General features: G+C 38.5%; 1 protein-coding gene across 1 annotated transcript in view; it reads right to left on the minus strand.

Annotated features, from left to right (window-relative positions):
* The window catches only part of LOC128663307 (dual oxidase 1-like), a 485563-nt gene that overhangs the window by 428135 nt on the left and 42048 nt on the right, over positions 1-15380 (minus strand). The window contains exon 4 of the mRNA XM_053717572.1: positions 11093-11257. Coding sequence (XP_053573547.1) covers positions 11093-11257 — 165 coding nt within the window. The remainder of the gene's footprint in view (positions 1-11092; positions 11258-15380) is intronic.

Raw genomic sequence — 15380 nt, forward strand, 5'->3', positions numbered from 1 at the left:
TATATATATATATATATATATATATATATATATATATATATACATATATAACACATAATTTATCATAGCACACACAAAGTGATTAAGAGTACAGAAACAACAACTAATACACACACTTTATTAAAACAATTAAAAAATAAAAAATATAAGCGAGTCATACTATTACTACTTACAAAGGTTCACATTTATCAACCTATGTATGTCTCTTGAAGCATATTTCTAATTTTTTTAATAAATATATAATTTAATAATATATTGTCAATTTTTTTTTTTTAAAGATTATAAAATATACATTTTTTTATTGTTTTTTATTTGATTTCTATTAGGAAAATCTTACAATGCCTAACTGCATTGTCATAGGATGTCTCAGTTCAACAAAGAAAGGGCGATCAAATCCATCTGTATCTCTACACGTTTTCCCGAAAACACATGAGAGAATACGGCTATAGCTTCATCAAACAAATCAATATAAACCAGAGGAACTTGAAGAAATGGTTCAATTGGTTTACGAAACAAACAAGGCAACAAGATATCGAATGTGTTCTCTGCACTTTCATCCAGACTCATACTACACACACGGAGTGAGTCGTTATTTAAAAGATACATCAATTCCAACAATCTTTCGATCAAGAATATATAAATCTGGAAATACTTCCTCAACAGTGGAATCATCAAGAGTGCCAACAGAACCAACAAACTTTGTATCGACTTCTACCGGCTATGAACCGTATGTGTATGAAAGTCGAGAAAGAATTCACATATTCCATGCATGTGGACAACATGTAAATCAGAGTAAAGTTGATGCAACAACTAATACTGAAATTAAAATTCTAAAGGATCAATCAATGGAATTTAATCCCTTATATGCCACTGTAAGTGTCACTGTTCAAACAAATCCAATCATTAAAAAAAATAAGACTAAATCGACCACGACCAAAGACTTACACAAAATGATGGATAAGTACACTTGGACAATGGGTGACGTCTCTTCTGAAACAAGCGTTTCTCAATTTACATTTTCTCAACATACTCTGCACAGTTCTACAGAAATACCAAGTGCTTTGGTTTCTCCAACATCAGAAGCAAATATGGATATTGTAGCTGTTAGAGAAGTTGAAGCACCAGCAGTGATCGTTACAGAAAACGAAGGAATGACAATTGTCCAAGGAGAAGAAACATTAAATCCTGACGAAAAAAGCATTCAAAGTTTAGAAATTTCTGCAATTGAACCAATGGATGAAGATTTGAAAGACATCACTTATAATCCTGAAACAACTGAAGATACAGCGGATGAATTTTTAATGTTATTTGAGAAATCAAATGAAGATTATGTTCGTGAATAGTCTTTGAGAATTGCCTTGATGAAATTTTAAAATTAATACCATGCCAGTTCAAAATAGCATGTAACGCACCAATGATGTCAATTAATAAACAATTGGTTGGAACAATGCTAGTTGTGACAGGAGAGTGTGAAGCAAGTCACAATAGCACACTGTGGGTGAGTCAACCCACAATCGGTAATAGACCAATTGGAAATATCATGGCCTGTTCTTCTATTCTCTTTTCTGGCAATCCAGTTTGACAAGATTCATTAACTTTTTGGAGTGTCTTTTCTAAGCAAGGCAACCTATTATTCCTATCAGAAAACTTTTTTATTTCCAGTCATCGACACATATTGGAAAAATGAGTTCGCTCAAAATATACGTGCAGTAAAAGGAAAACCAATCAGTGTTACTGGTGATGGGAAATGTGACAGCCCTGGTTTTTCTGCTAAATATTGCACATATACTGTGATGGACGACAAGACCAAAAAAAATCTCGATGTTCAGATTGTACAAGTTTCGGAAGCAACGTCTTTTGTTGCCATGGAGGCAAAAGCATTTCGATGATCGATTAACTAACTCATGGCTTCTGGTGTTTTGGCCGTCGTTGTAGCTACAGACCGACACATGAGCATAAAGAAGATTCTAAGAGAGGACTATCCAAATATCAACCATAGGTATGATATTTGGCACTATGCCAAAAGCCTTAAAAAAAATAAAATGCATAGCATTAGTAAAAAAAAAAACATGTTCAACTCTCTCACCATCGCATCGGATTTTTTCTACCTTAATTCCGATTGGCTGATAGAATTCTATCAGCCAATCGGAATTGAAGGGACACTATCTTGGATGACGTAATTTAAAGGAACATTCATTCAGTTGTCGGCCGCCGGATGAAGAGGATGCTCCACGTCGGATGTCTTGAAGATGGACCCGCTCTGCCCCGGATGGATGAAGATAGAAGATGCCATCTGGATGAAGACTTCTGCCCATCTGGAGGACCACTTCGCCCGGCTTCGTTGAGGACTTCGGCCCGGTTGGATGAAGACTTCTCCCAGAAAGGTGATCTTCAAGTGGTTAGTGTTAGGTTTTTTTAAGGGGGTATTGGGTGGGTTTTAGAGTAGGGTTGGTTGTGTGGGCGGGGGTTTTAATGTTGGGGGGGATTTGTAATTATTTTTACAGGTATAAGAGCCAATTACTTTGGGGCAATGCCCCGCAAAAGGCCATTTGAAGGGCTATTTGTAATTTAGTGTAGGGTAGGGCTTTTTTTATTTTGGGAGGGCTTTTTTATTTTGTTAGGGGGATTAGATTAGGTGTAATTAGTTTTGTTTATTATTTTTTGTAATTTAGTGGGAGTTTTTTTTTGTACTTTAGATAATTTTATTTAATTGTATTTAACTGTATTTAATTTAGGGAATAAATTTAATTATAGTGTAGTGTTAGGTGTAATTGTAACTTAGGTTAGGTTTTCTTTTACAGGTAACTTTGTATTTATTTTAGCTATGTAGTTATTAAATAGTTAATAACTATTTCGTAACTATTCTACCTAGTTAAAATTAATACAAACTTGCCTGTAAAATAAAAATAAACCCTAAGCTAGCTACAATGTAACTATTAGTTATATTGTTGCTATTTTAGGATTTATTTTATAGGTAAGTATTTAGTTTTAAATAGGAATTTAGTTAATGATAGGAATATTTATTTAGATTTATTTTAATTATATTTAAGTTAGGGGGTGTTAGACTTAGATTTAGGGGTTAATAACTTTAGTATAGTGGCGGTGACGTTGGGGGCGGCAGATTAGGGGTTAATAAATGTAGGTAGGTGTCAGCGATGTTAGGGACGGCAGATTAGGGGTTAATAATATTTAACTAATGTTTGTGAGACGGGAGTGCGGCGGTTTAGGGGTTAATATGTTTATTATTGTGGCTGCGATGTCCGGTTTGGCAGATTAGGGGTTAAAATTTTTCTTTTAGTGTTTGCGATGCGGGAGGGCCTCGGTTTAGGGGTTAATAGGTAGTTTATGAGTGTTAGTGTACTTTTTAGCACTTTAGTTAAGAGTTTTATGCTACGGCGTTAGCCCATAAAACTCTTAACTACTGACTTTAAAATGCGGTACCAGTCTTGACAGGAGAGGGTCTACCGCTCACTTTTTGGCATACTCGTAATACCGGCGCTATGCAAGTCCCATTGAAAAAACAAAATTTATGCTTACCTGATAAATTTCTTTCTCTTGTGGTGTATCCAGTCCACGGGTTCATCCATTACTTGTGGGATATTCTCCTTCCCAACAGGAAGTTGCAAGAGGACACCCACAGCAGAACTGTCTATATAGCTCCTCCCCTAACTGCCACCCCCAGTCATTCGACCGAAGACAAGCAAGAAAAAAGGAGAAACTATAGGGTGCAGTGGTGACTGTAGTTTAAAAATAAAAAACACCTGCCGTAAAGTGACAAGGCGGGCCATGGACTGGATACACCACAAGAGAAAGAAATTTATCAGGTAAGCATAAATTTTGTTTTCTCTTGTAAGGTGTATCCAGTCCACGGGTTCATCCATTACTTGTGGGATACCAATACCAAAGCTTTAGGACACTGATGAAGGGAGGGACAAGGCAGGTACTTAAACGGAAGGCACCACTGCCTGTAAGACCTTTCTCCCAAAAATAGCCTCCGAAGAAGCAAAAGTATCAAATTTGTAAAATTTGGAAAAAGTATGAAGCGAAGACCAAGTCGCCGCCTTACAAATCTGTTCAACAGAGGCCTCATTTCTAAAAGCCCATGTGGAAGCTACCGCTCTAGTGGAATGAGCTGTAATTCTTTCAGGAGGCTGTTGGCCAGCAGTCTCATAAGCTAAACGGATTATGCTTCTCAGCCAAAAAGAAAGAGAAGATGCCGAAGCCTTTTGGCCTCTCCTCTGTCCAGAGTAGATGACAAACAATGCAGATGTTTGACGAAAATCCTTAGTAGCTTGTAAATAAAACTTTAAAGCACGAACCACGTCAAAATTGTGTAATAGACGTTCCTTCTTTGAAGAAGGATTAGGACACAGTGAAGGAACAACAATTTCCTGATTGATATTTCTATTAGATACTACCTTAGGAAGAAACCCAGGTTTGGTATGTAAAACTACCTTATCTGCATGGAAGATCAGATAAGGGGAATTACACTGCATGGCAGATAACTCTGAAACTCTTCGAGGCGAAGAGATAGCGACTAAAAACAGAACTTTCCAAGATAACAGCTTGATATCTATGGAATGCAAGGGTTCAAAGGGAACCCCTTGAAGAACCTTAAGAACCAAATTTAAACTCCATGGCGGAGCAACAGGTTTAAACACAGGCCTGATTCTAACCAAAGCCTGACAAAACGCCTGAACGTCTGGAACATCAGCCAGGCGCTTGTGAAAAAGAATAGACAGAGCAGAAATCTGTCCCTTTAAGGAACTAGCCGATAATCCCTTTTCCAATCCATCTTGGAGAAAAGATAGTATCCTAGGAATCCTGACTTTACTCCACGAGTAACCCTTGGATTCACACCAATGAAGATATTTACACCATATCTTATGATAGATTTTCCTGGTGACAGGCTTTCGAGCCTGAATCAAGGTATCAATGACCGACTCGGAGAAACCACGCTTTGATAAAATCAAGCGTTCAATCTCCAAGCAGTCAGACGCAGAGAAACTAGATTTGGATGTTTGAATGGACCTTGGAGTAGAAGGTCCTGCCTCAGCCGCAGAGTCCATGGTGGGAAGGATGACATGTCCACCAGATCTGCCTACCAAGTCCTGCATGGCCACGCAGGTGCTATCAAAATCACTGAAGCTCTCTCCTGCTTGATCTTGGCAATCAGACGAGGGAGGAGAGGAAAATGTGGAAACACATAAGCCAGGCTGAAGGACCAGGGCACTGCTAGAGCATCTATCATCGTTGCCTGGGGATCCCTTGACCTGGACCCGTAACAAGGAAGCTTGGCGTTCTGACGAGATGCCATCAGATCCAGTTCTGGTTTGCCCCATAGATGAATCAGCTGGGCAAATACCTCCAGATGGAGCTCCCACTCCCCCGGATGAAAAGTCTACCGACTTAGAAAATCTGCCTCCCAGTTCTCTACTCCTGGGATATGGATAGCTGAGAGATGGCAAGAGTGAATCTCTGCCCATAGAATTATCTTGGAAACCTCCATCATGGCCAGGGGACTCCTTGTTCCCTCTTGATGGTTGATATATGCTACAGTCGTGATATTGTCCGACTGAAATCTGATGAACTTGGCCGCAGCTAGTTGAGGCCAAGCCTGAAGAGCATTGAATATCGCTCTTAGTTCCAGAATGTTTATCGGAAGGAGGGCTTCCTCCTGAGTCCACGAACCCTGAGCCTTCAGGGAGTTCCAGAAGGCTGGCATCTGTCGTCACTATAGTCCACTCTGGTCTGCGGAAACTCATTCCCCTGGACAGATGGACCCGAGATAACCACCAGAGAAGAGAATCCCTGGTCTCTTGATCCAGATCTAACAGAGGAGACAAATCTGTGTAGTCCCCATTCCACTGGTTGAGCATGCAAAGTTGCAGTGGTCTGAGATGTAGGCAGGCAAACGGAACTATGTCCATTGCCACTACCATTAGGCCGATCATTTCCATACACTGAGCCACTGATGACTGAGGAGTGGAATGAAGAGCACGGCAAGAAGTTAGAAGCTTTGATATCCTGACTTCTGTCAGAAAAATTTTCATTTCTACTGAATCTATTAGAGTTCCTAGGAAGGAAACTGTTGTGACAAGAGAGAGAGAACTCTATTCTATGTTCACTTTCCACCCATGAGACCTCAGAAAGGCCAGAACAATGTCCGTATGGGACTTGGCAATTTGAAGAGTAGATGCCTGAATCAGAATGTTGTCTAGGTAAGGGGCTACCGATATGCCCCGCGGCTTTAGAACCGCCAGAAGGGACCCTAGAACCTTCATAAAGATTCTTGGTGCCGTGGCTAACCCGAAGGGAAGAGCCACAAACTGGTAATGCCTGTCTAGGAAGGCGAACCTGAGGAACTGATGATGATCTCTGTGAATCGGAATGTGGAGATAAGCATCCTTTAAGTCCACTGTAGTCATATATTGACCCTCCTGGATCATAGGGAGGATGGTTAGGATTGTCTCCATCTTGAAGGATGGGACCCTGAGAAATTTGTTTAGGATCTTGAAATCCAAGATAGGTCTGAAAGTTCCCTCTTTTTTGGGAACTAGAAACAGGTTTGAATAGAAACCCAGCCCCTGTTCCTCTCTTGGAACTGGATGGATCACTCCCATAACCAGTAGGTCTTGAACGCAACGTAAGAATGCCTCTCTTTTTATCTGGTTTACAGATAGTTGTGAGAGATGAAATCTCCCCTTTGGAGATGACCTTTTGAATTCCAGAAGATATCCCTGGAAAACAATCTCTAGTGCCCAGGGATCCTGGACGTCTCTTGCCCAAGCCTGGGCGAAGAGAGAAAGTCTGCCCCCCACTAGATCCGGACTCGGATCGGGGGCTACTCCTTCATGATGTCTTAGAGGCAGCCGCAGGTTTCTTGGCCTGCTTCCCCTTGTTCCAAGCCTGGTTAGGTCTCCAGACTGGTTTGGACTGGGTGAAATTTCCCTCTTGTTTTGCATTAGAGGAAGTTGAAGCTGCACCACTCTTGAAGTTTCGAAAAGAACGAAAATTATTCTGTTTGGTCCTTAACTTATTGGACCTATCCTGAGGAAGGGCGTGGCCTTTTCCTCTAGTAATATCAGAAATGATCTCCTTCAGACCAGGCCTGAATAGGGTCTGATCCCTTGAAGGGCATGTTAAGAAGTTTAGACTTTGAAGTAACGTCTGCTGACCAGGAATTAAGCCATAGCGCCCTACGCTCCAAAATGGCAAAACCTGAATTCTTAGCCGTTAGCTTGGTTAACTGAAAAACTGCGTCAGAAATAAAGGAATTAACTAATTTAAGAGCTTTAATCCTGTCTAGAATATAGTCTAACGGGGTCTCTACCTGCAGAGACTCCTCAAGAGACTCAAACCAAAAAGCCATTGCAGCAGTAACTGGGGCTATGCATGCAAGAGGCTGGAGGATAAAACCTTGATGTATAAAAATTTTCTTAAGGAGGCCCTCCAATTTTTTATCCATAGGCTCTAGGAAAGCACAACTGTCCTCGACGGGGATAGTTGTATGCTTAGCTAGGGTAGAGACTGCTCCCTCCACCTTAGCGACCGTCTGCCACGAGTCCCGCATAGCAGCATCTATGGGAAACATCTTTTTGAAAGCAGGAGGGGGAGAGAACGGCACACCTGGTCTATCCCATTCCTTAGTAATAATTTCCAAAAACCTCTTAGGGACTGGAAAAACATCAGTGTAAACAGGCACTGCAAAGTATTTGTCCATTTTACACAATTTCTCTGGAACCACAATGGGGTCACAGTCATCCAGAGTCGCTAAAACCTCCCTAAGCAATAAGCGGAGGTGTTCAAGCTTAAATTTAAACGCTGTCATTTCAGAATCAGGCTGAAGTAACGCCTTGCCTGAGTCTGAAATGTCACCCACAGATAGAAGCTCATCTGCCTCGGCTTCTGAGTAATGTGAGGGAATATCGGACACAGGCATCAAAGCATCAGAAAGCTCTGTATTAGTTCTAGCCCCAGAGCTGTCTCGCTTTCCTTGTAACCCTGGCAGTTTGGAAAATACCTCTGTGAGGGTATTACTCATAACTGCCGCCATGTCCTGCAAGGTAAATGAATTAGACGCGCTAGATGTACTTGGCGTCACTTGAGCAGGAGTTATAAGTTCTGACACATGGGGAGAGTTAGACGGCATAATCTCCCTTTTTTTAGTCAGAGAATCCCCTGGAGATAATTCTTTAAGCGCCATAATATGGTCTTTATAGTTTATAGAAATTTCAGTACATTTGGTACACATTCTAAGAGGGGGTTCCACCATGGCTTCTAAACATATTGAACAAGGAGTTTCCTCTATGTCAGACATGTTTAACAGACTAGTAATGAGACAAGCAAGCTTGGAAAACACTTTAATAAAGGTAAAACAGCAATTAAACAAAAACGTTACTGTGCCTTTAAGAGAAAAAAAACTAAAACTTAAACTGCAAAACAGTGAAAAAATATAGCAAATTCTTTGAAATTTTTACAGTGTGTGTAAGGGACTAAAGCAGCATTGCACCCACTTGCAAATGGATGATTAATCCCTTAGGCCCCAAACCGGATTGAAAAACGTTAAAAAACAGTTGAGCACCCTGCCACAGCTCTGCCGAGGCTCCTACCTGCCCTCAAATACGATTTTGTGCAGAAATAAACCCCTTGTAATGGTCCTCAGGTGTCAGAAGACTCCTCTAGGGAAGCTGGATGTCTCAGTCTGAATAAAATCTGCGCATTTGGAGTGCTAAAATAGGCCCCTCCCACCATGTACTGGATGCCAGAGGGGCCTTAAGAAAGTACTCCTAGGAGTATCTGATTAGCTATGTGGAAACTAGGCCCCAAATAAAGAGTTATCTCCCTCAGAGAAAAAAACGTCCTATTTTTAAAATCATGTAAACGTTTTGTCCCTAAGTAATATAAGCATTAACATGAGTATTACCCTGTTCTGTAAGCATGATCCCAGTCACTGTTAAATCACTGCATCAGGCTTACCTCAATACTCAAGGCTCTGTCAGCATTTTCTAGAACTCATATCATCTCTCTAGAAATAAAAATACTGAACATACCTCAAAGCAGGTAATCTGCAGGCCGTCCCCCCAACTGAAGTTGTCCCATATTCTTCAGTTATGTGTGAGAACAGCAGTGGACCTTAGTTACAAACCGCTAAGATCATCAAATCTCCAGGCAGAACTCTTCTTTTAATTTCTGCCTGAGAGTAAAACAGTACAACGCCGGTACTGTTTAAAAATAAACTCTTGATTGAAGGTAAAACTACACTAAGTCACCACATATCTCTTGATACTTCCTTTCTTGTCGAGAGTTGCAAGAAAATGACTGGGGGTGGCAGTTAGGGGAGGAGCTAAATAGACAGCTCTGCTGTGGGTGTCCTCTTGCAACTTCCTGTTGGGAAGGAGAATATCCCACAAGTAATGGATGAACCCGTGGACTGGATACACCTTACAAGAGAAAAGAGGATACGCAATTTACGTAAGTGGATTTGCGGTATTTCCAAGTCTGGCCAAAAAAGTGAGCGGTACACCTGTACCTGCAAGACTCATAATACCAGCGGGCGTTAAAAAGCAGCGTTAGGACCTCTTAACGCTGCTTTTTAAACCTAACGCACAACTCATAATCTAGCCGTAACATTTTCCACTATCTGTATAAAGATTCTTATGTAATTATCTATAAGGGATAAGGTATCCATCTGCTCTGTTTTAAGCTATGAAGTTCACAAATTAGATTCTCTAATTCCCTTACGGAATTTCCATAATCTGAGTATTATTTTCCTTCCAGTTAATATTGTCAGATTCATAAATGTAGTATTCTTTTTAAATTTAGAACCATGTAAGAGAAAAATAATATTCCAAACTTCGAAATAATTTCTTATCTGAAATAAGCTTCTCAACCAGTTAAGAGTTTTGTACCATTTTTTTTAATTTTGTAACAATACCAAAAACTATGTAGTATGTTTGCTTCCCTAGTACCACATTTATTACACCAAACCTCTCTTACTTTAACAATTTTTGCCATTTTGTCTGGCGTTAAAAATGTCATATGAATAATTTTAATTTGTGCTCCCTGTATTTATTAATCAAAAAATTATGTAGTGTGGTTATCCCCTATCCTCCTCCAAGCAATCATATTGTAGGGCCCCCTCTCCCCTCTCATAAGCCCCTTTGCTGAATAGGGACCCACTCCTCCCTTTCCTAATAATTTATTTTCTGTAGCATAAGAAACCCTCCCCTTCCTCCCCTTCCACTCCAGCAGTGAGCCACCCACCCACCTCCCTCCTTGATGTCACCACCCCTTCAGATACAGACAGTTACACTGTCTGTGTCACTGTCTGTATCGGCAATGTGGCTTCAGTGCTTCTTTACCATACGAAGGCAGATGCCTTCTGACCCCAGCTGCAGTCTCCATTGTCAAAACTGACAGCAGGAACTGCCGCATGTGCCCCTGTGTTGGATGTGGTACTAAGTCAACACAGTGGGTTGGGCAACGTACTGTGTGACATAGTGCCTACATCCCTTTGGTGCAAGGGGATAAGATTTTTCGTTTGATAGAGGCACATTTTTAAAATGTCTAGTGTGTTGAAATTGAAAATTCAGAACATTAAGGGCCTGATATTCAAAACATTGCCGGCATGGAGAGAAATCATACTAAATATTTGGGATTTTTTTTAGACCTTTTGTAATGTAGGAGTCTCTGTTTCACATAAAGAACACTACACAGCTAAATAAACATTTTTTTTAGGACTCACAGTAATGATGAGACTTTTCAGATCAGGCCCCATGTCCGAAGTCTAAAAAACATGGTTATTGCATGGTTTTTAAATAGTGTGGAATAGGTTCTAATTTGAATAACCCACAAAAAAGCCATGTAATGCACTTAACCTAGGAATTCTGATTGATTGAAATTAGGGTGATTGAGTTGTTTAATGGTTTTAGAAATGTATATATTACCAAACATATTTCAAGGTATATAAAACAGAAGAGAATATACATTGGCACATTTGAAGGACATAGCTTCATTATATCAATGTATACAGTATTTAAAATCATAACTTAAAAAATGTAATTTTATTATAATCACTGCTCCGCCTTACCAAAAAAAACTCCTAGCACAGTTCGGTTTCTGTATGAGGACTGGCCTGAATCTCCCTTCATTGCAACATTACTAATGTGTCTTGGATTTGGAAGGTGAGGCTCCTGTATTGCTTGATAAACACCATCAGAATAACTTGCTGGAAGGAGACGAAGGAGTCTTGATCCTAATAATGATATATAGCACAAAAGTTGTACATTAGTCATTTGGAGTTTGCACTATTACATTTGTGAGCTAGACTGTATATCTAGGAGGGTGAAATCCTGCAACTCTATGGCTCCCATTTATTAAACTCCACATCCAAGATTATTTTGTCCTGGATGACTAATAAGCCCTGCTTTTATGCAATTGGTGGTACAAGAGAAGGAAGAAAGGCCGCTCAAGCGTTTGCATGCACAATGGTAAACTCTGGATGCTGCCTCGGAGGCCCCAAATATATGAGGACAGGTTTCCTATCTAGTAACTTTGTCCACACGCACCATGATAAATATGGGACTAAGTAACAGGATAAAAAATCCAAACTAAGTAGAAATGCAATTGCTACATAGTTTTTAGAACTTACTATGCTTCATCTGCTTAAAGAAGGATTTTATTTTAAACCATTGTTTAGATATATTGAGTCAGCGACCATAGATGGTGATTTATGGAAGAAAAGAAAAAACAAAATCAGCTACATTACGAGTTTTGAGCACTATAGGGAAATTAACGAGCGCCACAAAAGCGTGGTTATTTCACCTCCCTATAGCGCTGCTATTACAGGTTTTAAAAAAGCAGGCTTGTGCAGGCGATATGGTGGCATTGAGCTCCATACCGCACCAAAATCCAAGCGCTGCTTTGACGTGCTCGTGCACGATTTCCCCATAGATGCAGCATAGATGCTGCCCCTAACATCGCCGCCACCAACATTACACTTATTAACCCCTAATCTGCTGCCCCCAATGTCGCCACCACTATACTAAAGTAATTAACCCCATAACCTCTGGCCTCCCACATCACTAACATTACATAAATATATTAACCCCTAAACCTAACCCTAACGTAACCCTAACCATTAACCCTAACCCTAACACCCCCTAACTTAAATATAATTAAAATAAATCTAAATTAAACTTACAATTATTACCTAAATAAGTCCTATTTAAAACTAAATACAAACTTACCTATAAAATAAAACCTAAGCTAGCTACAATATAACTAATAGTTACATTGTAGCTATCTTAGGTTTTATTTTTATTTTACAGGTAAGTTTGTATTTATTTTAACTAGGTAGATTAGTTAGTAAATAGTTATTAACTATTTACTAACTACCTAGTTAAAATAAATACAAATTTACCTGTAAAATAAAACCTAACCTGCCTTACAATAAAGACTAACATTACAATAAAATAAAATAAATTAAATTAATTAAATACAATTATCTAAATTACAAAAAAAATAAACACTTAATTACACAAAATAAAAAACAATATTTTCAAAAATAAAAACAAATTACACCTAATCGAATAGCCCTATCAAAATAAAAAAAGCCCACCCACAATAAATAAAACCCTAGCCTACACTAAACTGCCAATGGCCCTTAAAAGGGCATTTTGCAGGGCATTGCCCCAAAGAAATCAGCTCTTTTACCTATAAAAAAAATACAAACAACCCCCAACAGTAAAACCCACCACCCACACAACCAAACCCCCCAAATAAAAAATATCTAAATAAACCTAAGCTAAACATTGCCCTGAAAAGGGCATTTGGATGGGCATTGCCCTTAAAAGGGCATTTAGCTCTTTTACATTGCCCAAAAACCTAATCTAAAAATAAAACCCACCCAATAAACCCTTAAAAAAAACCTAACACTAGGTCTTGAAGATGGACCCGCTCCGTGCCGGATGGATGAAGATGCCATCTGGTTAAAGACTTCTGCCTGCTTGGATGAAGACTTCTGCCAGCTTCGAGGAGGACTTCTGCCCGCTTGGATGAAGACTTCTGCCGCCTGGATGAGGATGGATGTCTGGTCTTCGAAAACTGTAAGTGGATCATCGGGGGTTAGTGTTAGGTTTTTTTTAAGGGTTTATTGGGTGGGTTTTATTTTTAGATTAGGGTTTTGGGCAATGTAAAAGAGCTAAATGCCCAACCAAGTGCACTTTTCAGGGCAATGTTTAGCTTAGGTTTATTTAGATAGGTTTTTATTTGGGGAGTTTGGTTGTGTGGGTGGTAGGTTTTACTGTTGGGGGGGTTGTTTGTATTATTTTTTTTACAGGTAAAATAGCTCATTTGTTTGGGGCAATGCACCGCAAAAGGCCCTTTTAAGGGCCATTGGTAGTTTAGTGTAGGCTAGGGTTTTTTTATTTTGGGTGGGCTTTTTTATTTTGATAGGGCTATTAGATTAGGTGTAATTCATTTTTATTTTTGATAATTTTGTTTTTTATTTTGTGTAATTTAGTGTTGTTGTTTTTTGTAATTTAGATAATTGTATTTCATTAATTTATTTTATTTTGTTGTAATGTTAGGTTTTAGTGTAAGGCATGTTAGGTTTTATTTTACAGGTAACTTTGTATTTATTTTAACTAGGTAGTTAGTAAATAGTTAATAACTATTTACTAACTAGTCTACCCAGTTAAAATAAATACAAACTTACCTGTGAAATAAAAATAAAACCTAAGATAGCTACAATGTAACTATTAGTTATTTTGTAGCTAGATTAGGCTTTGTTTACAGGTAAGTATGTATTTATTTTTAAATATGAATTATTTAGTTAATAATTGTAAGGTTTATTTAGATTTATTTTAATTATATTTAAGTTAGGGGGTGTTAGGGTTACGTTAGGGTTAGGTTTAGGGATTAATATATTTATGTAGAGTTAGTGATGTGGGAGGCCAGAAGTTTAGGGGTTAATAGTTTATTTTAGTATATTTCGTTGTGGGTGGTTTGCGGTTTAGGGGTTAATAGGTTTATTATAGCGGTGGTGTGGGCGGACGGCAGATTAGGGGTTAATAATCTTTAAATAGTGTTTGCAATGCAGGAGTGCGGCGGTTTAGGGTTAATAGGTTTATTATAGTGGCTACGATGACGGGGAGCGGCGGAATAGGGGTTAATAAATATTTTAAGTGGCGGCGATGTCCGGAGCGGCAGATTAGGGGTTAATATTTGTATTATAGTGTTTGCAATGCGGGAGGGCCTCGGTTTAGGGGCTAATAGGTAGTTTATGGGTGTTAGTGTACTTTTTAACACTTTAGTTATGAGTTTTATGCTGTAACGTAAAACTCATAACTACTGACTTTAGATCGCAGTACGGATCTTGTGGTTATAGGGTGTACCGCTCACTTTTTGGCCTCCCAGGTAAAACTCGTAATACCGGCGCTATGGAAGTCCCATTGAAAAAGGAATTTTTAAAAGTGCGGTACTGACGTTGCGTGACGGGCAAAAAGGTGTGCGGTACACCTATACCTACAAGACTTGTAATAGCAGCGTTAGGGGAAAAAGCATTGTTATGAAGCATAACAATGCTTTTTCACTCATAACGCAAAACTCGTAATCTAGCTGATTATTATTATACTAAACATAACAAACATGCGTGTATGATGAACCACAGAGGTCTGAAAGATAGCAATTTAGTTGTTTCCTAAGTAACATTGTTGAGTCACTAGTTTGTAACACGTCATAAGTAAACTATAGAAATTCTATTGTAATTATTGCACATTGTTCTTAATTATTAATTGCAAAAATATGTAGTATTTTGTATTAAAATATATTGTTTCCAAATTATTATAATAGAACATAAAGGGCTAGATTACAAGTGGAGTGCAAATGTTTGCCCCTGAGAAATAAGGGGTATATTACAAGGGTTTATATGTGTAGATATGTAATTACAGTCATACATACACATATAAACACATTAGTAGTATACATATGTATACATATATAGACATATATAGAAGTGCATTGAAGCCCTTTGCCATTAAGTAGATGAAAACATATTCATGCAATATTCATATTTAATAAAGGTTTTAGCTATGTATATACTGTAAATATTTAACATTCCGATGTTCTGCACATAGCAAAATATGTTCTATGTATTGTTAAATAGATATTCATATATATATATATATATATATATATATATATATATATATATATATCTGTATATATCTATACCTATATATAATCATCTCTATATAGGTATAGATATATATTATACCAAAAAAAATCAGATATATGTAGAAATATGTATTTATGAATAAACAGAACATATTCTGCTATGTGCAGAACATTGGAATATGAAATATATATATTTTCAT

Source organism: Bombina bombina, chromosome 6 (assembly GCF_027579735.1).
Source record: "Bombina bombina isolate aBomBom1 chromosome 6, aBomBom1.pri, whole genome shotgun sequence".
Classification (NCBI taxonomy): domain Eukaryota; kingdom Metazoa; phylum Chordata; class Amphibia; order Anura; family Bombinatoridae; genus Bombina; species Bombina bombina.